Source organism: Euwallacea fornicatus, chromosome 8, assembly GCF_040115645.1.
Source record: "Euwallacea fornicatus isolate EFF26 chromosome 8, ASM4011564v1, whole genome shotgun sequence".
Taxonomy (NCBI): domain Eukaryota; kingdom Metazoa; phylum Arthropoda; class Insecta; order Coleoptera; family Curculionidae; genus Euwallacea; species Euwallacea fornicatus.
Window position 1 is genome coordinate 3930999 of NC_089548.1, and position 24439 is coordinate 3955437.

Consider the following 24439-nt stretch of genomic DNA (forward strand, 5'->3'; position numbering starts at 1 on the left):
TGCGAACTTGAACTGCTAATATTTTCGCATCTTCAGGTTGAATCCTGAATTGGTTTGCGTTCTTAATTAGCAGGATTTTTTTTTATTAAGGCGAGAGGTGATTTGCTTCTTTCCACTAGAACTAACAATTTTGAACTTGGCATGGACGTGAACACTAAATTACTAAACCTTTAGTGCAACTACGGGAAGGTAAATAAAGGTTAAAAAGCCGACCGAGTGGCAGAGGGCCGCTCGTGTTCCTGCAAGAGCAAAACGAAAGACGACTTCCGATTTCCAGGAACCGACAGTCTAGCCACTTTTTGTTTTTCGATTCTGACCTTTTGGCTTTCGGCAAGAATTTTAAGACTTTAAAAACACTTTGTTTTCAGGTACAAAGCAAAATCTGAAGCGACTTGGTCACTACTTCTATAAATAGTAAAAGAGGGTAAGTGGCAAAAAGGGCGAAAGAAATACAATGAGAAAGACAGAGACCCATAATAGCCGGTTAAACCGGTGATAATTGTCAATTTAATGTTGTGAGCCCGTGTCGATTCCACGAGCGAGGACTAGCTTTCCCACGAGAGTTCCTTAAGAACGGGGATGGAATATATGCTCGAAAACTCCAAGTACGAATTGAAGAAAATCCCGAAGCCTCTGCAAAATCACGAGGTCTATCTGAAGCTAAAATATACTGTGTGACGTAGAAAAACGGACACCTCGCAAAAATGGTTTTATTTAAATAATTTTTGGTAGGCATGCTTCTTGCGCTAAAACGAATACTCCATTTAAAAATTGAACAAATTTTATTGTTAAAAACGAAAAAAAAAATTATTTGTCGGTCCTCCGCGGTGTCTTATACATTATTCTACACGTCTAGGTATAGATCTAATGAGGTGATCGATGTCCTCTTGGGGGATCCAGGCTAACAGGACAGTGTGACATAACGTCGCTCCGGTAAATTATGCCATCTTCTACCTACAACATCTCCTACACGTTCAATCGTTAAGAAGTCTGGAGATCGAGGCGGCCAATGGATCAAATTTATTGCATTTTGTGGAAAAATATCCTTAGTGACTCTAACCACATGTGGAAGTGCATTGTTTCGCTGGAAAACTGGAATAACAAGAGTTTCCAGATAAGGTGTGAGATGAGGTTCTCATGCTTCTTGAAGGCATCGTTGGGTCGTCATGCTGCCCCTAATGAAAAGTAAAGGTGACCTGTCATCATAAGCAATAGCATCTCTAACCATTACCCCAACTCTTGCCTCTGTATTGTAAACTGATGATCCCGTTTTTCACTCCATCTTCTTCTCACTCTTGCCTGACCATCATGCTTACCTAAATAGAATCTGGATTCGTCAGTAGACACAGTTTTATTCCATTCCAAATCCCAATGTATCCGATCTCTGCACCATTGCAGACGATTTTGACGATGATTTAAGTTGAGGAGTAACAAAAGATGGGGCCGGTAAGAAATCAGTCCAAAACATCTTAACCGGCGGTAAATGGTTCAAATCTCAATGGTCCTTCCTTAGTCACCAAACCATTGATCCGCCAGTGTCTTCGATGAGACGAACCTCTCTCTTAGGGCCATAATTCGAAGGCGACGATCTTGGCGTTCTGTAGTTTTTCGAGATTGTCCAGTACGTCTCCTTCTACCTGTTTGGTCTTCATGCCTGACAATATTTCACTTTAGTGTTTACACGGCGGTTCAATCTTCTGACGATTTTTCTAAATGACCGAGCAGCCTCTCGCAGAGTCACTATTTGACCTCTGTCAAACTCGCTCAATTAATGAAAATTTTGCTGCATTCTGCGTCTAGACTTATTTGATTTGATCTAAAAGCACTTTTTAAGCGCAATATACACCAATAAATGATATTTTCTAGTCATATTGTTGATATTTTATGGAAATTTTTATAGTAAAAAATAAACCTTAAATTCCTGATAAGTCGTGAATACATTCATAAATTTGGCCGAAAATTTAATCGTTTTCTGCGTTCCCATATACCAAAAATTATTTAAATAAAACCATTTTTACGGGGTGTTCCCTTTTTTGTGTCACGCAGTATATTTCGCATTATGCAAAAATATTTTAAACACAAAAGATCCAACGAAATCGTTTCAAGTTAAGTTAGTTTTGATATATTCAATTTTTAAATGCATTTGAATTGGCAATAAAGATTTCCTCGCCTGCTTTCCACACTATAAAACCCCAGAAAACCGAGTATAGACACGTAATCATCCAGGCAACTCAGTTTCCTTGGATAAACAGGCCCTGGCTCATTGTCTGCGGAGTTGAAATATGATTATGTACAAATGAGTTGTTCCAGTTAATTTAAACAGCTTCAAACGAATTTAGGGATTCTCTTGGATAATTTAACTTTTGTGAAAACGGATTTGGATTTAGAAGAAACTTCTTTCTTACCGAAAAGGAGAATATTAAAATAGTCGCTTTTGTGCCCTTAATCGGAATGCAGCAGCAGGATAAGAACTCATTAGCAATTCTTACAAAATGAGATACCCTGTGCAGAAGCAAATTTTAAAATGTGATGAGAATGTCGGTCAGTAGGGCTCTAAGAAATCTTCAATACACCGATCGTGATATTTTGCCGTAAAGACCATTCATGGCCATTTTCAGAATGTTTTAAAGATCGTGTAATTATCTGTGTTATATGACAATTGTCGATCATTCTTTCACCGATATGTGAGACTGCAGGCAATAATATCTAAGTATCTTTCAAATTATTGACAATTGATTATTTTTTAAAATGATTCTCAGAGGCTTCTCGGATAGTTGCAATTAAAATATGCGTTCTGAAAATTCTCTATTTGAAGCCAAAGCTCTAAGGAAGACAACTTGAAACTTTGAATTATATTACTCTTATTTCCAGTGTATTGTATTACCATCACAATTTTCTGGACTCCAGCATGGCGATTAAAAGATTTTGGTCAATTAGCATGTGGTCGAAACCTCATGCCTTCAACCAGCATTACGAATCTATCATTTTTAAGACAATGTTCTGAATTGAGTTGTTCTGCTATCCGACACGGCCCCCAAAGGATTTTAAATAACGTGGGAGTTCGAAGACACACATAAAGGATGGACCTTGTCACCCTCAAACGTCTCTTGGGGCTACCGAGAATGGAACGAATCTTTACTGGCTTTTAGTGTGACCTACAGAACATCTCTGGTATCTGAGAGTTTGTCAAAATACTCAACTTTTACGACTCTCCGAAATGAACGAGAATCTCAAAATTCTTTAAGCAGAATGATATCCTGGGGTGAATCATCCTGAGTCAACTGCGCAGCAGCGATCCCAAGTATAGCTTGAAATCGTGGTCGATTATCGGTGACAAGAACCTCACACAACTTAACACCGTAATGACCTTCAGAACCACACGAACGTCAAGGAATTGTTGATCTCGATGGAACCCAAAATTTTCTCCTAGATTGCTAGACGGATGAGTATCAGAACTTTAACGATTTGAAATGTCCAGAACTACCTTCTGAGTCCTTAATGATTCGATGTTTTCAACAATATCGCTCGGTGTGATGGTTATGACTAGTTTAAAAAACAAAAGTGCAAATCCAATGTGAATGAGAAACATTTTACTCTTGGGGCCCCAAATTTATTAGTTATGAGCAGTTTAATGATGACAAACCGTAGCAACTCTAAGAGCACTTTAGGCGTCAAGATGGAGTCTAAAGCCCTTGCGATATTTGATGATCTAAAATTTGACGACTATTTTCTCAAACTCTTTGCAGCAAGTGAAGTTCTCAGTGAATTATGGCAACCTTCCGAGGATGTAGGGAGCAAACCTCTTGGAACTCCAAGGGTGAACTGGCCGTTAGAACTCGTGTAGTGGAGTAAATAGCCGGGCACGGGGCTAATCAATTAGTTCAAACTAATTATGTTGTGCATGCATTTAGAATTCAATTTGGGGTCAGTATATTAGGAACTCGTGTGCGCCACGCCTATGAAAATTACCATTTCTTTAGACGTTTTGCCCGTCTGACCAGATGTTGGTACGCATTTTTCTCATTCAAGAAATCTCTGTCTAATAAACCTTTCCGCCGCCCTTTTACACGGACCAGAAATCAAGCACATCCCAGATTTCGAGTTCTTCCGCCCTCTAATAAAACCCCAATTATGCTATTAACGTTAGTTACGCTATAAGGCTAGACCTAGCAACTGTGCCGATGATGACTTCTTAGCTTAGTAAGGCTATGTGCATTTACTATCAACTTTAGTATTTAAGAATTGTAAAATGTAAAAATGGGGTTATTTCTTGTGGCTTTTGGACCCTTAATTCGGTACTTTGCACGGTACTCGAACACTTACTCGTACACGTTTAATTAGCATATCAGCTAGTTTATCATTTAAAGTTGTTATTCGTAAGGTTTCTTGTTGTTAACCTGCGCGAAGTTGTTGGTGATCAATAAATCTTTGTTACAGTTAAAAAGGTTGTTCTTTTCCTTTATTTGCACGAACACGGTGCCTATAAGACGGCGAACTCAGGGTGGTCTTTCGCAGTCATTTAGTCGATTACTACAACAAAAAATGGCCTATGTGAGTAGCATAATATTCTATGAAAGTGATGGTGAATGAATACCTAAATGACCCTTGGAAGACTTTTAGACAGATAATTTCAACATGAAAGGAAAACTTCAGTCAGGTTTCCTGAGTGCTAAAAGTAACAAATATACTGCTTCACAGAAGTTAAGGAATTTCGCAAATTTTGAGATTGATTTAAAACAATCTCAAAATTTGTGAACTTTCTTAACTCTTTCTGAGCAGTTTATTTAAAATATATTGGTCATACGTCCAGTTGCCATTAAAATATGAATGGACAGGATGGAGATTAGCGTAAACCTGAATGAATCTTGTCAATAAGGGTAAAATAGAGTGTTGGAGTTTATAGATGTGAAGGCACAATTATGGATAATTTCCTCTTTCAGATCATATTCAATGCGAAATACGGGACGTCATTAAGCAAGGTAGTAGTAAATTGCTCCCGTACCTATAGACGGTTTTTTTTTAGCTAGTTTTGCCATAAGCGCCGTGCTTTCACTTATCTCGCATTTTTACAATCATGAGTATTTCTCGTTGAGGCGAAACAACATCCAATTGTTGGTATACTGAACATGGTTGAGTGGCCATAATCACACAATATGGACATCATCAGGACCAGACTTGCATCACTGACAAAACACAATTGCCAAGGGCCAAGCCTGTTGGAGCTGGACCGTCATCGTATAGAAATCGAGGTTGGTTTGACTGTAATAAAGTTTTTCATTGGATTGTTTCCGTTGGAAATGCATCATCGACTAGGTTAACTACTTTCAATTCACTATTCCCTATATGTGAATGCGTGTGCCAAAGTCGAGATATTGCAAATCAAATTAATGGAATTTTTTCATTCGATCCTGTCATATCATTCAGAAGTTATTAGCGGCCACAATTAGCGGTTAAGGTTTAAATATACTGAAATGTTTACTGCGAAAGGTCTAATAAAAACCACACTTAGTATGCCTCGCGTATTTACAGAATCAATTAAAAATATTTAAAATACTTTATAATGTTGTGATATACGTAGGTGATAAGTATGTGAATCCATTACCATCACCTTTTGTCTAATTTTTAGAGAGAGTTTGTTCTTGTCAGTGATATATCTTGAAAAATCGCATCAGAGATCTACATTTTTCGAAAGCTCTCCCTTCATACTATCCTAATGCACTTGCTCTCTAAAATAAACCCAATCTGGCTGGATATAGGAATATGTAAGTGCATGTTCGAAGGGGAACGAAGTTAAGGAATCAAATCGCTATCTCATCTCGCATATTCGATTTAATATTGACCTATTCACAGTTCTTTCATACTTATGACTCGAGAAATTATTGTGTCTCATTTAACAGCCTTTATACAGATTACGAAAATCGTGAGAGTGTGCAAATTGATCGCACCAGGAACAGGAAAATTGTGAAAAAATGCAAATAATGTAGAAATCATGCAGAGTTGGATTCAGTTTCAATTTAGAGCGAAGTCACTTCTTCCCAAGTTCAATTGAATCAATATGGTACGTTGAATGAATCAGTTCTTTCAAAAGCTTGTAGGGGACTGGAGAAAGGAAGACGAGTGTTTATTAAATAGCAATGCAGACATTTATTAAGCGTACTAAACGAATTCTGTCTCGACTTCTTGAAGTTATAATTTTTAAAGCGGGTCTTGAAAGAGTAATTATGTTTAATTAGGAGTACGCAAGTTTATCGTACATTTTGATGTCTTTTTTCATTTAATATAATAAGTGACGTGTTTTTCATTTTATCTTGTCGATAACACTCTTCTGAGCGCTTCCACTTCTCTTCCAAAAAATTTCCTTTAACATTGCTTGATTTAACAAAAACCAGTTACGTTGACACTTGCTGTCTCCATTTCCCATTTTCTGTCGATCTCAGTAGTTTCTTCCAATTCGAGAAACTTTTATCTGGAATTTTATGACTTTCACTTACCAGACCTGGACGAATTTACTTCCCAAACGCTTCTTTGGCCGTATTGGCTGTATTGGAGGACGAAAATTTTCGCCAGAGCATCCAATCTTGGAAATTCACTGAATTCTTTCCATTTAAATTTTAGTGCGTTTTGATGATACCCATTTTCATTCTGGATAATCCAGTTCACTGAGTAATGTATGAGGAATAATATAGTATGTGTAATGGGCAATGAGAAATACTATGTTCACCCGTTAATGTATTTATATATATTACATATAATGTAATATTGGTTGTGCTTCAGTTTTTTATATTATTTAGTCAGCAGTTAAATTAGGTGGCACAATGCTCATATTTCTTACTCCTAGTTCAGAGTCAAATTACGGCGGTCTTCATTGGTTGTTGATATGCTGTAATCAGGTGGTTTTTGGTAATTTCAAATTTGGTCGCCATCAAGCCGTTCATATACGTATGAGCCACACCAATTGGTCTAGAGGAATCCCCGTAGCATATCTCTGTGGGTCGGATGCTCATGAAGAGGGACACGATTAGACACAAAAAATTTAGTCGTCGGATGACGTGCTATTTTATGGTATGGAAAAAAAAGATTTCTGAAAATTGAGCGAATTATTTATATTTATAAATAAAATATGAACTCCAGATTTATTTTTTCCACAAACATGTTCGAATAAATATTTACTAATTTCTGAATATTCTCGCGTTTTATGCTTTGCTCCCATTTGAGTCGCATGTGCTAATCTGAAAGATGATTCGACATAGTCCTAGATCCACGTCTGAGTAAGAGTTAACTATTCTCTTATATACTAAGTGTAATCATGGCGTGAATTCAAAAAGGTATGATATAAATGAAAATGAGCATCCTGACAGAAAACAAAATCTAGTCTCTTAGATCAAACCATAAAATGACCAGCGGTGGTGAACTAGTTAAGAATTAACTCCCGTGTTGTCCTGGGCTGTCAATGATTTATCAGAAGTGGATTTACATGGGTCGGAAAGGAAAATTGCGTTAGTTCAGGTTAACGAACTAACTTTCTCCAGTAGGGTTTCGATTATTTGGTCTGGTATTCCAAATCTCCTCTAAATTAACTCGTTCGGCTAGTCAGACGCTTTGATTGAAGTACATTTGCGATCTTCCGGTAAATCAACAGCGTCGTAAGTTGTTTCTAAACGTTTAACTTTATTACAATTAGGTACTTTGCTATTAGGGAAACGGGTAGAATAAAGATGTAGTGCTTCATCGAAGTTTTTATTACTTTGGAAATTTGCTTCAAGCATACGATGAAGTTCGCTGTTCGTTTTAAAATATTTTCCAGTGATATTGATACTTGATAATTGTCGCCAATAACGACATCATGGTGTGGATAAGTTGTATAAAATATGCCCAGAATTTTTCAAAGAACTCAAAAACGTCATAGTATACATGGGGTTTCATAAGAAAAAATTGAAAAAGTACATTTATCCACTACATGGGTAACTCTGTATACATGTGTGTCACGTCAAAAAATGCACAAATAAAAACAATATTTCACGTGTTCCAGCATTTTCATGGGAAAACTTTCCTTCAATTTTTAAAGCCTTTATGCGGGATTTTTGGTCCTCTATGTATGTTTATGTGTGAGATTTCAAATGCAAAAATTAGTACAAATTTTTGTTGTCCAGTTAAATTGGGTTTGTTCAAAATTTTCGATGAGATTTAAAAGCTCATAGATACGACACAGCAGCAACAATAACATAACAAGTTACTGTGAGGTCTCTCCATCTAAATTTGACATCATCCGAATGAAAAGAAACATATACAAATATAACTTTAAAATTCAGTGCCCTGATGGAACGTAGGCATATTTCCAAATGTCCACAATGCAGACCGATGAATGGAACCTAGAAAGTCAATATGCAGATTTATGACCAATCTCAAGAAACCTGATGATGCTACCGGTAAAACATCATGAGAGGCAAGCACATGTGCCCGATAATGCTCCAAAACTCTCTCGAGTAAAACTCTTGTCGGTAATTATCCAGACCATGAGATTTAACTTCGAACGTTTGCAGGATCCACATAGCAACATTGCAGATCACTAAAAATATCACAAATTCCCTTCCTGGCTTCTTTTTCCGAAGGGTTTTTGTGTTGCTAGAACGGGCCATGCCGTCTATGATGAACGCTGTTTGGATCACCACTTGAATTACCTGGAAGGAAAATTATGTGTTCCATGGAAATGCTGCAGGCATGGTATAATAAATAAATACCTCTAATACAATACTGGAAACGGCCAAGCCATTGCGATAAATAATTCCTGCAATAATACTGAATATTCCTTGAACGAAGAAGGCTGGAAGACACATCAAGCACAAAAAGTTATCCAGAGAATTATGAGCGACTTCGTTAATATCCAGTTTAATCATCTGAAAATAGGCAAAAACTACCGCCATAATCATTAGGGCCATAATGACGAGGCGCGTTGATTGGTTGATTTGCAGACCAACTTCTGCCAATGTTGAACTCCTACCATAACCGTGATTACATAACTTTTCTCAGTTGAAATCTATTTCTTACTCGCTATAGTAAGTGATGAAAAAGAGAATGAGGCTGACCATGGAAAATACCAAAACAATGAAGCCTAGGAAGAGACCTTTATTGGAGGCGTGGCAGTCCGCATGTATGGTAATGTTGCTCTCATGTTCGGACGGCCTTCTCTCGTTTCTACAACGTCTAGTGTCCTCTCCGTGTGCATGGTCATCGTGATCGAGTTCATTTGGACGGCAGAGTCCGATGTTCATAAAGACTATGTAGAGAATTCCCACTGAAAAATAAGGGAGATGTCGGTGTGGTCAAGCCAACGATGCATCACAAAAGTAACAACCTGTGAATCAGAAAGTTGATTCCTTATAGTAGAAAAATATTATACGCGATTCAATTTGTTTTCGTGATGATATAAACGTTTTAACGAGCTTTGTATATAGTTGTTATTATCCACGATTTAGAACAAGAGCATTCGATCTTCCATCCTGACACTTGAGAGGAAACTATGTAGTTATTGAATAGTGCCTCGTGGTACGTTAGAATGCCTAATTTAACGCGATATCAATACTTACCCACCAAAATGCTGTATTCCACACTAAAAGGATAAAGATAGGGAGAGTAATTTTGATAAATTACATTCAGTTTCTCATGCTCACACATAGCTGTGAATCTATAAGGCACGATTGATTTTACTTTTACATAATCTAAAACATAACAAAAAAATATCATATTTTAAATTCTTCACATAAAAAATCTCACTCTCATTTAACTGAGCAGCAACTTCTTGAATGCTGTTGTTATACTCGTCTGGATATTGAGAATTTTGAACATACTCGGCGGTTTCCCGGAAAATTGTCCATAACCAGAAACAAAGACTGGAGGCTATGCAATGCATGAAGCCAAAACGATGGAAGTCTCGGTTTTTGTTGATGATCACCTGGATAAAAACAAATATTATTTAAAGTGCTACTTAACACCGTAATGATCTACCCACATTGGAATACTTGAAGATGAAGAAAAGGAGTGTGATGGAATAAATGGGGTATAGAATCTCGATGATGAAGGTGACGATGCTCATGCATTCGGCAGAAGTCTGGTCTTCGGAAGTCATGATGATTCCTCGGTAAGCGAGTATTAGGAAGCTGTGAATTAGGTGTCCAAAGCAAAATCCTGTTATACACAATTAATCAAGAAATATTTTTCTCACAAAATCCTTTTACCGGCAGCTCCAATCTTCAAATAAAAATTGCTCGAGTGCCTGTCCATGTTAAAGCAATAAGTGTGATCCACCTTCTTGCTCAAATTCACAAACTCCAAATCTTCACTTTCCATGGTTTCCTTAAGCTTTTCGAGCTTTGCTTTTCTTCGGTTGTAAATAGTAATGTCGATGCAGAGGAATAAAAAATATAGGAGGGCTACACTTAGCAGGGCAAGGCTAAATCCCTGAAATAGGCACTTAGGTCAAAAGATCATGTTAAATTACGAAACTATTATATTTGCCTCTGCAATAAAGTTCACTTCATCGTTTTCCAATTCCAGAAAATCGATTACGTAAAACGAGACTCCCAGGGTTACGACCAGGATTGCATAAATGGTACTCATCGAGGTTGCCAAGATATCTCTAACAAGAACATATTAGATGAGGAAGTTAATTCGGCGCAGATAGGAAAAAGTTACGTAAAAATCTTCTTCTTCACTTCGGCAGGTGTAGGTTTGGCGTGATGATGAGAGCTCAGGCTACTGGCGACCGAAGGAAGAACTACCATTTTAGAATTTCCATTTTGGGACGCATGAGGACCCCCGTTGGGGTACGTGAACGCTTCACTGAACCCTCCTCCAGCACCTGGAATAAAAGGGGGTAATCGCTCTTCTCCTGCAGCAGGGTTTGTTAGGTGTGGGTTATTGACTCCGAAAGCGCTATCTGGAACGATCGTGTTGCTGAAATTTTCATTTGGAAGTTTGCGGGACACTTACCTGCCACTTGAGACCCATCGTGTGAGTATGTATTTGAACGTATAGGATTAAAATGACCAGGGTCGTGGGCATTTGGTAGAATCATGCTTCTCGGGCTCTAGGGAGAAAATAAATTTGCGCTTTAACGAAGTTAGAAATTGTTGAACAGTTACTCACATTGGAAAAATTTAAACATGACCCAACTGGGGTTGTTCGTCCTGATATGAATTATTGTTTACTGTTCATTCAACTTCCTTGAAAGTTACTTTAAAACTGATGAAAACCAATTATCTAATTTTCGTGGCTAATTTCCAACGAATAAAAACAGGATTACGTCTGGAAATCCGGCACTTACAACCTAACTTACCACAACTAGGTTGGGGACTATGGATTAACAATTTTTATATATTTGGAATTTATTGAGGATATTAAAGTTAACACAACTCTGTTATTGTATTAAAAACTTTATCTATAGGAACGCTTGGTGTTGACTAAAGATTTGTGTATTTTCGATAGAGTTGGTTTAAGGACATCTGAGCTCTGTGCTGCGGAATGAAATCGGCGAATAAATAATAAATAGATGCTAAGGACAATAATTTATAATTTATTTAATATTTGATCAGCATAAATTACGTTCTCGAAGTTATCTGAAACTCGAAACGATTTACTCTATTTACAAGGATTTATCCATGTTTTGCTGTAGTGCGTTACATGAAACGTTAAATTAATTGTTTATTTACCTACCTTGTTTTCAATCGTCATTGTTCATTTAGGTCGTCCCCTAGTTTTTTTTCTCTTCTAATCAATATATGATACACCAACTTATAAATCTTTTTCGTTGATCCTGTCTTCGGGATATAGTGGAATTTTTATCGAGTTTCGACTCGTTTTAATTTATTTTCGGTTCCGCTTGAACAACATTCAGTGCAGCATTTGTTGAAATTTGTTTATTTTAAGTCGCGTTCCGTTTTGGTTTCGATCATGACAAATTCCAGTATCAAAATTTGCGATGATTTAGTTTCATTTATTGCGTTTTTAAAGGAATTTAAAAACTTGAAAGAGAACTCGTCACATTTAATCATGTATTTAAACGCAAACCGTTACTTTCTGTTGTATTTTCAAAATGGGCAGGAAATTTTGTATATGGTAATATGTGCCGCATCCCATTTCTCCGAACGTAAGCCATACGCGTCGAGAGTAAAACGTACCAAAGTTTGCTCAAATTGTTAAAAAAATATCCGATTTTAATCTCGTGCCGGCTTCTACATGGAAACTTAAAATTAAAATATTAACGTATTTTGAAATATAATAATAGTTTGATATTCATCGCATTTTTCCATGAACCGGGGTAGTAGTCGCTTGATAAAATATGATTTTTAAAAGTAATAAAAACCTGAACGTCCGAGCCACTTAGACGTGGTACATTTCTTAAATTCGCGTGTATTTTAGTTATTGTCATAAAATCGCAAATTTCTCAATAACTGTCGAGTTTAGGGACGGGACCCAGCTATGTGAAATATGTGTTTGAACCCCGCAGCGCCAATATATCACAAGTCCGGCAACCTTACCAACAGAATAATTTCCATAGAAATGATGAAATAGCCGAGTATTGAGACAATTTCTGCCCTCCCATAGGAATCATCTTCTTGATAAAGTTACCAGAATATTAACATGGTGACCTTTAGAGAATTTCATAATTGGATGATAATGCAGGGTCACAAATTACATTTAACCTACAACATAGCTTAAGCGTATATAGGGTGCCTTTAAAAGGTGCGGAAAAAACGCTGCCGCAAATTCCTGAGGCTAAAGTCTGATGATCTAACCTGACTTACTTCAGCCCAAAAGTGGATGATTTCGGGGATGCAGAGTGTCAAAAGTTCAATTTGGTTCCAGTTTTTCATAAATATGTTTTTTTAATAACTGGTGTGTTATCACAATATTCGGCAAGGGGGGGACAAATTGAAATCTGTCCTGGTTTTAATTGTAAAATGCAGAGGGCGTCACCCGCGGCACTTTGCACACATTTAAAACGAAATAACTCTTTTGAGCCACACTGTATTTTACTTTTAAATTAAATTTCTCGTTCTTCAACGTGTTTCACCTAAAAAAGGTGGGCCTGGTAAGAGTTGATTTGAACAACCGTTTGTCAGATATCTGGATTTAAAAAGTTCATTTCGTGTATGCCCAGGCCTAAATTAATCGTAATAATTGAACGCAATTTGAAGCGAAAATTAATTTGATTTCGTACACCAACTGACCGTTGTATTGCATTGCCACAAGAGTAACGCCAAAAATTACAAAAAGAAATAAGTGTGTTGTTAATTTTATTCTCTGGTAAAAGCAGTCACTAAAAGAGTTATCAAAGAAAAGTTCATTAATAATAAACGCTTTTAACAAATGTTCAAAATGACCTCCATTTTCGTGTGTCCAAAGATTAATACGTCGTAAAAAATTCAATTAAACTTTAAACGCGTGCAAAGCACCGCGGATGGCGCCCCCTACATTTCACAATGAAAATGCAAGCAGATTTCAATTTGTCATCCCAAAAAACCCCCCCTGGCCGAATATTGTGATGATACACCAGTTATTAAAAAAAATGTTTATGAAAAACCGGAACCAAATCGAACTTTTGACACTCTGCATCTCCGAAATCGTCCACTTTTGGACCGAGGTAAGTCGAGTTAGATTATCAGATTTCACCCTCAGGAATTTGTGGTGGCATTTTTACCGCACCTTTTACAGACACCCTGTAGATTTGCGTGTTATGTCAAAAAACGCACAGTTAAAAGCAAAAATTAAGGTGGTCGATAATGTTTATTTCAAAAATGTTTATAATGTTATCGAGTTTATTCGGAAGTTCAAGCTATATCCCTACATAAGGTGCACAAAACGACTCCATCTAATTCTTAGTTTTATCAGCAAATGTACCAGTGTTATTTATACAATGTATTTTTCTGCGCCTTCACCTAAGCCACTTCATCGAATCGAAAAGCATAAACTTGTGGATAAAACACTCTTGATCGAAGGCAATCGAGTTTTTCCAGCATTTTCGCGATTTTCCGGCTGTTCGCCGCTCGAGAAGAAATTTACAGCCGTAATCAGGTCTTCAAGTAAAACTCTCAGCGTGACAAGCTGCTTGTTTCCCTTCAGGTTCGTTTGCTTTGCTCTTATGTTTACCGCAAATAAAGCTTTTATTGCGAAACTAATTTCCAAAAATCTTAGATAAAATTGGCTGCGTCAGTAATGCAAATCTTACCCTGTCTCTGTTTGCGTTTCTGAGTCTAAGAAAATCCGAAGTGGAACTTGAATTTATTAATTCTGAAACAGCACTTTTTGGCTTGTTGGGATTGGGATGTCTGAGGAGTGCTTCGCTCATCGCAAGCGAAACGTTGTCCTGCTCTAGTGAAGGAGGGAACGGCGGCATATCACTGCTCTGTTTTGGTAAGTTGATATCATCGTTCACCTGTTAAAGGGATTTGGATTAACATCAATTAAAAGTTAATTAGAATTGGAGGTTTGGCTTAAGGAATAGACAGGTGATGGATGATAAGGAATTATTAGACTAAGTGTTTATTAACTTTAATCGTTTGAAGGTATGATAATCTGCTTACAGAGATTCAGTTTTCAGCGTTTTTGTGCAGCTCACGAAATCATACGCTAGTATTTCTGAGTCGTTGTAGATAAAAGAGTGCGACTCATTGGGTCAATGATGTACGTTTTCACGTTTGATGTTAGTTCAATATACACATTTCCTTTTTTACTTTAAACTTTTTACGTGATTTATGTAAAAGGATGGTTATCTCATGGAAAATTGGCAAAATGCAGTAGATCTGAGAACGACAAGGAAAATTAATAGTTATTTTAACTCATTTTACAACTCGAAAAAGGGCTTAATTAAAAAAAAAGAGTTTTACTTTGAATTCCACAAAGTAAGCGAGAAAAATATGAATTTTTTTTATCAACAGAACGAAAATGCTTATGTACGTTTTCTAGGGTACTTATCAATATTCCCCGAACCTACTATCCAGATTTTTATGTTAAACTTGGAGTTGACCAAACATAGTTATGGCTTAAATGTCTGGCTCCAGATCAAATATCAGACTCCAGGTCGTCCAACAAACGTACTAAATGGTTGCTTCTCTTATTATTTAGCTGTTTCTTTGCTATCATTCCTAACCACTGCCGGTGATAAGGAGATCCCTTTCATAAGCGACAAACCGCTTTCTGATCTCGATACCCTTTTTCGGCCGCATGCAGGCAATGGGCAGTACTCACCATGTGCTGAGGTTCAGCTCAAAGAGAAAGGGGGAGAAAAAAAGTTAAATTAATTCTTGCTAAAAGACGCGATGATTTGTTAGAGAGGAAATGAAAAAAGTTTTCTATTTTTGGGAAAGATCGAAGTTGGAAAAATTACAGATATTTTCAGGTCTAGAAAGCAGATGAGCGAAGAGCTTCATTTTAAAATGAAGAGATCAGTAAAACAGTTCCATTGGAATGCATGAAGTAGCACTCAGAATTAAAAGTTATTTAAATCCATAGTTTGGGTACAAATTTTAGACAAAATATGAGAGAAGTTTGAGTCAGAGACGAGAGTTCAGCCAATTCGTTTGGATACGTTTCTCGATATTGCCCGATTTCTCTTTGTTAAAAAATTCACAACTTTAGTTACCTGCCCGTCACTTTTAAGCAACCAAAAAGTGGCGATATCTGCCAAAATTCCTAAGTGGCATAAAAACTAACAGTTCTGCGCTACATACAAATTTTTTTCTATGAGCATCGAGAAAGAAAAAGAAAAAATCATGTTCGCGTTTAATGTAATTAACATTAAGCAGAAAAGCAATCAAGGCCAACATAAAAAAAAATTGATGAAATTTCCAAAATCGTCGGCACAAAACGTGATTTTGTTTTTTTTACATGTACAATGGTTTGGCTCTACGAAAAAAATAGCTAGCAAGGTCTGAAGCATGATCGCAATGGAGCTAAAACAACCCAAACATAGAATGTCTTAATTACTGCATCAAAGTAAAAGGTTAATGAAAATTCCAATCTCGTTCTGGTACAGAATTCTCTACATCTGTAGTTCCTACCGTTTTAGCACGTTATTCCCCTGCCAAATGTCTTCCCTCCTAGCCGCTACGGTATAGCTGTCAATAGGATTGCCAAGTGCGAAATGATTCTTAATATATCTTTTTTGCGAATATGCATGATATCAATGAATATCATCAATACTGACATTTTACTCTATAGTATAGCTGCTATGAAGAAACCTTTTTTTTTAGTTTAGAAAACGAGCGATGTAAAGTTACTGATTTTCTCCTCTTCGTCCTCCAATTTGCCTTTGTATGTCACGTCACTTGTACTGAAATTCTAGATATTAAGGAAGAAAAAAATAGTCGTATGTGCAGATGTGGATAATGTTACATCCACAGAGCAATACTGTCGTAAGGAGGATTATTTTAGAAATATTGTGGTTAAATAATGTTAAAATGAGATATTAATTCACATTACAGAAGATATGTGTTTCTACTCTAAGATGGTTTAAGAGCATTTGGATCGTTCAAAATCCTTAAACGCCAGTCTAGGTTAGCTGGGTACACCTACAGATTTTGGGATAATGAATTGTCAACTCAAATTCACTTGAGCAACTACTACCGCATATGTGAGGAATAAAATTAATTCGATGATGATTTTCAATTCATAGTAGGTAACAAATATTTCAGTAAAGTAATAGGAACAGGTGGTGAATAAAATGATCAAAAACAAGGTGTAATTTGTCCCATTTCACCATCTACTACAGTATTTGTACTCTGATATTGTATATTAAATGTTGCACTCTGGCAGTTTAATTTTTGAATGAAATATAATTTAAATAAGTGTCACATTATTAATTCACAGTCTATGGAATTATTAATTGCTTTTTATCTTCTGCTTTATATGTGGGTTAGAAAACCCAGAGAAATATTACAATCGAAATGTGTCCACACGCACCAACTCTGGAAAATAGTTGGTACCAAATTTAACACAATTTTTACTGTTTGACTGAAATAAATTTAATAGCAACAATCGTGTTTTAGAAATACATCTCGTTCTCAACCGTTTTAACTGGAAAAGGTTCGTTCTACAGAAGTATCCGAAAAAACATATTTTGAGCGTTATTTTGGTTTCTAGAAAAAATTTTTTGTCTCACAATTATGTTTTTTATCTATAGATATTTTCAATAAAGTATCGTAGCTATTTTTAGTGAAAATACAGCAAAATAGTCTCATGGATTCTTTTCATATTTCTCAGGTATATCTTATTACTACAGTTAATAGATCTTTGTAAGTGTGGCAACCGTGCGAATAAGTAGAAATGTATTTATTCAAATATGGTGAAATGAGATTTGTTCGCAATTAAGGTATACAAAAATATGTCTTAAACTATTCGTTGGAGGGTATTAATAATCTTTGAGATAATTCGAAAAAAATAAATAAAATACCTGATTTCAGATAGGAGTCTTTATAATTTTACCAAACTATTGTTGCCTTCACTCCGTGAACCTCCAAACACAGTTTTTTTCAAATTTTGTAACAAAAATTTCTCAAACAAACATTCAAAATTTTTTAAATTTATGTATCATCTATTAAAAAAAACGTTATCTATTGCGTAAATTTCGTAAATACATATGTATTTAAGTAACTAACAGTAGGCACGATTACTGCAAATATATCAGATTTTTCGAAGCATATAATACATCTGTTTTCATGTTACATGATAAAACAAGATTGCTTTATTCATGTATCAAGTTTAAGTTCCTATCTTACTGTTTTGTGGATATAAAGTAGGTGAAAAGGGTTTCGTTCTTGAAATAATCCAGTTAAATTAAAAGTTTTGAGTTTCAACGGTTTTAAACGATCTCGTTTTGCAAAATGCTTCTGCCCGCTCTGATGAGGAAATTACAGACCCGTAATAAACACGAATTTATTCATTTTGTTACTTGGAAACTAATTGTATCTAATAAGTACCTGCTTCCCTTCAGCGACGGTACTGTCTGGTGTGTCCCTAGGAACCAGCGGAAGTGCCCTCGTATCAAAGGCAAATGTTCCTTTGTTACTTTCGCTGGGGCTCCCTCTCCGGGAATTCAACTCCGTGGTTACACCATTGAGCTGCTCTTCCCCCATCATGAATTTGACTGGAACGAAACTTCCAACACTTTTCATTATCCTCTCACACCAATCGAGACAATGGATCACTATTTTCAAAACTTCCAATCCATATTGGCTGTAATACCTCACATTCACAAGCTATGAGAAACTAAACGCTATCCTAATTACCAATAAATTGGCTGTCGGATATTACGTAGTAGCCAAGATAAGCCCTTTTTATCATCATTGGAAGTCAAAGAGGAATTTATAGCCTCTTAAGCTTCGCCCCTTTGAACAGTATCCACGAATGGCGTGTATCTTGATTTATCGACACTAAAGCGATAAAGCATTCCTAATATTTAAGACTATAATGCTCTAGTTATTTTTAAGGATTAAATCGGTAAACAAGGATTAGTGAACGTTATATTAAATTGCTGTTGTCTTGCGTTTCGCCATGTTCATGTTAACTTTAGCACCTAATTAGCATTAAACTCTCTTTTCTAATGCTTCAAGAAATATTTAATATTCAGAGGAAGCCTGGCGGAGCTCTCAAGAGATCTTTTAAGAAACCCTTTGGGAGTAATTAAATATTAAACAGAAAGATAGTGAAATAATTAATTCGCGTAATTACCAATTGCCAGTAATTAATTGGGGCACTGATTTAATTGGCTCCCTTGGATGCAATGGAGGCTTGGATAAGATCTTTTTTTTGATAGTGTCATGGTGTGTAATCAAAAAATTGAAACCGTGTCCCGAAGGTGTGATTTCGGCAAAGGATTAGAATTGAAAATGCCATAACTAGGGAATTGCGGCAGCAACGCTAGAACTTACAATTTACAAAAACTTACAAAATAGCTTCCCTTATTGCTAAGCACTTTCCACATTAACTGAGTTTCCCCTTTTGAATAGTACAAAGGAGTCATAAATTGAGATAGACATTAAAATATCTAATTCAAAATTTTAAACTTTATGACTCTGCCGCTCCTTATATTTAGCCATAAATAAATTATTCAAAATTTATTGAAGGATTTAGTCGTTTTGTGATTTGTTCTCAAAACTGGTGTTCCGGTTCTAGCATAAATATACCTCAATACGAAGAAAGCTTTTAGCCAAAACAACATGGATTTACTGAGAATTCGTTTGGCAATCTAATGCCAAGACAAATTCGCTCCGATATCATATGTATATATATGTATATATATGTATATATATACACACATATATATATATATGCAAAGATAATAGAAAGTTTCGATTAGCTAAAGTGATTAAATTGAAGTTTATTTTAATGTATATTAAATTTATCGGAAAAGCTGCCCTCAATCGATAGCGCTCAGCTAAAATTACGAGCTGCAAGAGGGAGCTGAACGATAGTTGGAAATCGATTTGCCTGTAGCGGGTCCTTCTAAGCACGATCGATGGTGAGGGGCACCTACGTTTCCAGAAATCGACGTTCAAGTCCTTTCCTGGAGGTGTCACCGATGTCAATAAATTTACCATTAAACAATAAACATATATTCCATTTTTTATGCTGGAGATTTAGTATTGTTAATCTCCTGAGGTCTTATTGAATTATGGTCATATTCCCGAATATTTCGGCAGCACTAACAAAATTTTTGAATATTGAAAATATTTATTAAAATTTCAGTCAACCGCTTGTTTTTTTTAGCAAATAAAAAACGGTTTATTTTACTTGCGGTGTAAACGCCTACTAATCGAATTAACTTAATTATTTTTGAACTCCAGAATAGCGCTCCACATTGCAGATGCAACTGGTGCGTTAAAGACAAGCAGGAGCTTGATCGAGGTTTCTGAGCAAGTAACAGAATCAATTCAGTTTTAATAATATTAGCTTATTTATACGAAACTTTAATGCTAAATGTCCATCAACAGATGTGCCTAAAAAAATGATGGTTTCGGTCTCGGTCTACATCACACCAGGGTTAGTAATTTTAACATTCAATTTCTCGTTGATTTTATTTCCTCTGCCTTTAAACGTGCATCTTACTGTAACTAAACTCATCTTTAAGGCGTGTTTGTGGCGCTAGTGACCGGGCCAGTTTCATTTCCATGGAGGAAGCATTGAAGGCCGTCCCGGAAAAAGACCTCTCCGTTTGTTTCGAAGATTGGACAAAAACGACGATATAAGTGCATTGTGTCGGTCGAGGAGTATTTTAAAGGCGATGAAATTTATTTTAAAGAACAAACCAAGAAATTTCACTTCATGAATTAATTCACCTTATTTTTTTGTTATCACTGTAGTGCACTAACTTGCGAGATCGGAGATTTTTGGCTCGGCAGTTTCGTTTCTCCCTCGACTGCATAGTGCGTAATATGTACGCTCGCTACATTTTTAGTGAAAATAATTGGAGAAGAAGAGTGATCATCAACGAAAAGCCTTCAGCGTCCGGTAATTTAGAAAGATTTTGATAAGCGCCCCTTCGACCATCTATACTTTTCGTACTGTGTACTTCGATCTTTAGAAATTTGATATTAAGCTATTAATTTCGCTGACCCCTTTTTGAGCTATTATTAACATAAGCTACAATCAACAAGAATTATGATCATTTTACTGAATTGAAAATTCAACTGCAAACTGACAAACTGACGTTGCGAGTGTTTATTTTCACACGCAATTTAAGGCAACAATGCATTAATTGCCGTTATTCCTTTTGCACCATTTACTACTATTGAAGAAGAATGTAGATTTTTCGGCCAATATGCCTCCAAAATTCTTTTATATGCACATATTTCATCAAAGATAAACACGTTTTTGCGCATAACTGTCTTAAAGCATCATAAGGCCGTAACACCTTAAGGAAACGTTTCCATGCTCACAAGTTTTCTAGCGTTGCGCTGACTAATTCTTAGAAGTTAGATCTCATAGTTATGAATCACTCTGTATATGTATGTAAATGGAATAACGCAACAAAAATACCTGTAGTTAGGCTTTTCTAAGACTCTTACATGCTTACTTGCACACTTCCTTAAAAAACACTTTGGCGTCAATATGGCATCAATGGATTTCCTATGTGTGACGTAGATATACGAGGATCATGTTAGGTAAAGCCTAAATCAATTCACAATAGAGCAAACGGGGCTGAAATGTGAAAGGCTGCATTCAGTCTCTTTCGCGATGAAAGATTCTGCTAAATCTCATACATATAATAGTTAAAAAAATTAACTCCGAACTATGAAGAGAAAATGGAGAACAATATCAGGATCGAAAGAGAGAGGGAAGGGGGGGGGGAACAACTTGAGTGCTCAAATGAGTATTAATCGGCGTGCTGACAGCCAGGTTGTGCCAGAATAATTACATGAGGATAGTCAATTTTACAAAGATAGCCCATTCGTGAGCCGCCTCTCAAAATCGATCATTGCATCAGCGAAATCAACTGTTCCGTGGCGATTAATTAGTGTTCCTATTTGATAAGATAATTATTTTTCATAAAATTTCTTTCTATGCAGTAGTGACTTTAAACTTGACTATTTACAGTAAGTATTGGTCTAGTGCCAGCGACATTGTAGAGTGTGGAAAAAAGCGATAGTAGAATTACCGCACAAGAGCCGCAAAAGCTATTTGGGATGACTGTCCCTCTAGCATGTGGACTTCTGTGAGTCACCAAAGATAAAGCGATCAAACTAAAATCATCATTAAAATTGATGTGCTTTTTTATTGTTCCACGAATATTGCGATTGACAGTATCAAATGCCTGCGAACAGTCTAAAATAACGCAATTTGCTACCCTGTTACTACTCAGAACTCACGGGATCATCCACCATATTCCAGAGGATAGACGCGCAGCTACAAGCAGAAGGAAATCCGTACTAATTGTATGGAATAATGTTGTTTATGGAAATGTATAAAGCGACCTGAGGCTACACGCCCTTTTTTTTATTTTATGCAGAAGGGCATTGATATCGGCATTGATCGACGTTGACTCATAATAGAGGTATTCTTTCCTTTTGGCTGGGGGCAACATATTAAAATTATCTGTCTCATTAGGTAAGATTTATTTGTAAAACATGTTGATTATGTATGTGATATAATAAATAATTAAAGAACAACGGCAAAGATAACAAAGTTATGTTTAAATTAACTGCATCAAATGCTCCAGAATTAATACCAAGAACTAATTCAGACACTAGACTCCCAGGAATAAGATGAAAAGAGAATGATATGCTTCCTGAAAAGCGATTATGTGCATAAAAGTTAATTAAATTCTGCTCTTGGATAACATAATTATTTGACAATAGAGTTAAGTAAGCATTTATTTCCTTTGAATCTTAAAATAGATCAGGCACAGCAGTACTAATTCCTTTGTTTACAACATGGATTTTTTCCACTTGGCTCCACTGATATTTAATGCATGAATTTATCATGTATTGATATTTGCTGTTAGAACGTAAACAAAAGGTAACAGAATTATTTAAACGCACTTTTTAGTTAATTTGCGGAATACATTTGTACAGATTTTGAGCCCTGTAGAAATTATATTGTTGTACTCGCATATAATCAGCATCATCCCCTCAAGAGAATTGCGCCACTAGCTCTGTTCGTGAAGCAAACTTCCCCATCGCAATGACAGCCTTCATTACAAGCTTGAACAGAGTATTAATGGGGTTTTATTTGTTTCTTTGAAATTCTGCCAGATTGAGCGGGGGCGTAAGTTCTGATAAGTTAATTTGAAAATATGCGCTTGGTATACAATGATGCGTAAATTTACTTCCATGGAAACTAGACTTTTGATAAAATTAGTTTCCCTTCGGTAATTTGGTGCCTAAAATAATAATGAAAATGTTTGCGAGCGCCTGATTACTATTAATTAAAAACGAAACTACCATATGTCCGTTGGAGAAGAATAAAAATTTACAAATGGAACAACTGCGTGCACGTTTTATTACGAAAAAGGGTATGCTAACAGGGGATGGAGCTTTATTAACAATGGGTGTTACAAATTATCCTACTTTGATTGGAATTTCCATTATACATATTTACCTCGGGGTATTGCGTGACCCAATGCCTCAGAGAAAGCTGTGCATATAATCCACGTCATGAAGTGCATACCTCCTTTAAGACGGTCCGAGGCATATGGGGTTCGCCTCTATCTTGAGAAAATGGCGACCGACTCGGGTCACAGACCTTAGAAGAACGATCAATTTTTTTGTTAAAGCTCGAGACGGATGAAACAATTTCCATCTAGGTGACGAACCATAATAAACTTGGATGAAATCTTATTAAAATTATTAACAATGATGATTGCCATTTCCATACATTTCCAACTACCTATTCGAAAATGTATGTATCAGAAAGATAAAGATCCCTTTTCGAACCAAAGCGGAACAATTTAACTCTCGATTCGATATGCAATTTGTTTCGTCTGAGGAGTTATTCTTTCTCGTTGCCCGGTCAATTTGGAGTTATGAGGGCGGAATATGAATATTTCCGACTTATATTCGGGAAATTGTGCTTGTAGGCAAGTTCATATGTGAACTTCGAATTGGGTCGTTCCTCTTCGATTTTTTAGTCACGTATCGTAACTTTACAGTCTACTTAATTTTGTTGCTACCTACACAGGGTGATCCGCAACGTAATCCACTCAGAACAGGCGCGTGTAGAGGAGCGCAAAAGATGTCGATTTTTCATATGAAGTTTTTCACTGACGCCTACGGTTGCTGAGATATCGGCTTCAGAGGTCGAATAGAAGAGTTTAAAAAAACCTGCATTTCGGGAAAGCATTAACCTAGAAGAACCACATTTCGGGAAGGTTCCGGTTCGTTGGCGTCTTTATTTGCAAAAATTCTGAAGTGACTGAAGGCGGAGTGAGGGGTGCTTTAGGGGTGGATCGCCCTTAAAATTATATGATTTTTTTTAATCCTGACCGAATTAACGACTAAAGTTTAATGATGTGATAGTAAATTTAATTTCATACCTTTTTGTCCTCTTGTATTACCCGTTTTCTGATGAATAGTTCGTCGTTGAGAAAAAATATCTTGTGACTTGGTGCGGTGGAGCGAAAAGAAATTATGTGCCTTAAGGACTTAAAGGCCACGTAAATCCGACGTTATTCAAGTTCGTGCACTTTGCAAACTCTTCATACGCCTCGTTTTTGGTTGTGATAATTTTGTGGTCGGAAAGGCTGCAAAATTGACATTTCACGAACAAGTCGGTGTGCTGTGATGACGCGTTTGATGTGCTGTTGGGGTGCTGCCGGGGTGATTGCCGAAACATCGTAGAAGAATGCCGAAGAAAATGTCCTGATCATGTTATCCCGCATTACGTAACATTTGCTAATATGTTGAACGGAGGGCTCGGGAAACGGGTCCTCTTTACTACATAACCGATG

General features: G+C 36.5%; 1 protein-coding gene across 1 annotated transcript; it reads right to left on the reverse strand.

Annotated features, from left to right (window-relative positions):
• Positions 1-7075: 7075 nt before the first annotated feature.
• LOC136340633 (proton channel OtopLc-like) lies at positions 7076-18243 on the reverse strand. The gene is made up of 13 exons (XM_066284857.1): positions 17973-18243; positions 14225-14431; positions 10987-11083; positions 10690-10933; positions 10513-10633; positions 10233-10455; positions 10007-10182; positions 9772-9949; positions 9585-9716; positions 9046-9292; positions 8739-8994; positions 8425-8678; positions 7076-8369 (listed from the first exon to the last, which is right to left on the reverse strand). Exons 1-13 carry the CDS (start codon positions 18165-18167, stop codon positions 8306-8308), a joined length of 2394 nt encoding a protein of 797 aa, XP_066140954.1. The 5' UTR covers positions 18168-18243; the 3' UTR covers positions 7076-8305.
• Positions 18244-24439: the final 6196 nt, after the last annotated feature.

What these genes read in the sequence shown, in the direction of transcription:
- LOC136340633 (XM_066284857.1), bottom strand. Translation starts at nt 18,167, where the DNA reads ATGAAAAGTGTTGGAAGTTTCGTTCCAGTCAAATTCATGATGGGGGAA. An exon ending in CCGTCGCTGAAGGGAAGCAG is followed by an intron (nt 14,432 to 17,972) that starts GTACTTATTAGA and finishes TCCCTTTAACAG; the next exon opens with GTGAACGATGATATCAACTT. An exon ending in AAGTGAACTTTATTGCAGAG is followed by an intron (nt 10,456 to 10,512) that starts GCAAATATAATA and finishes TGCCTATTTCAG; the next exon opens with GGATTTAGCCTTGCCCTGCT.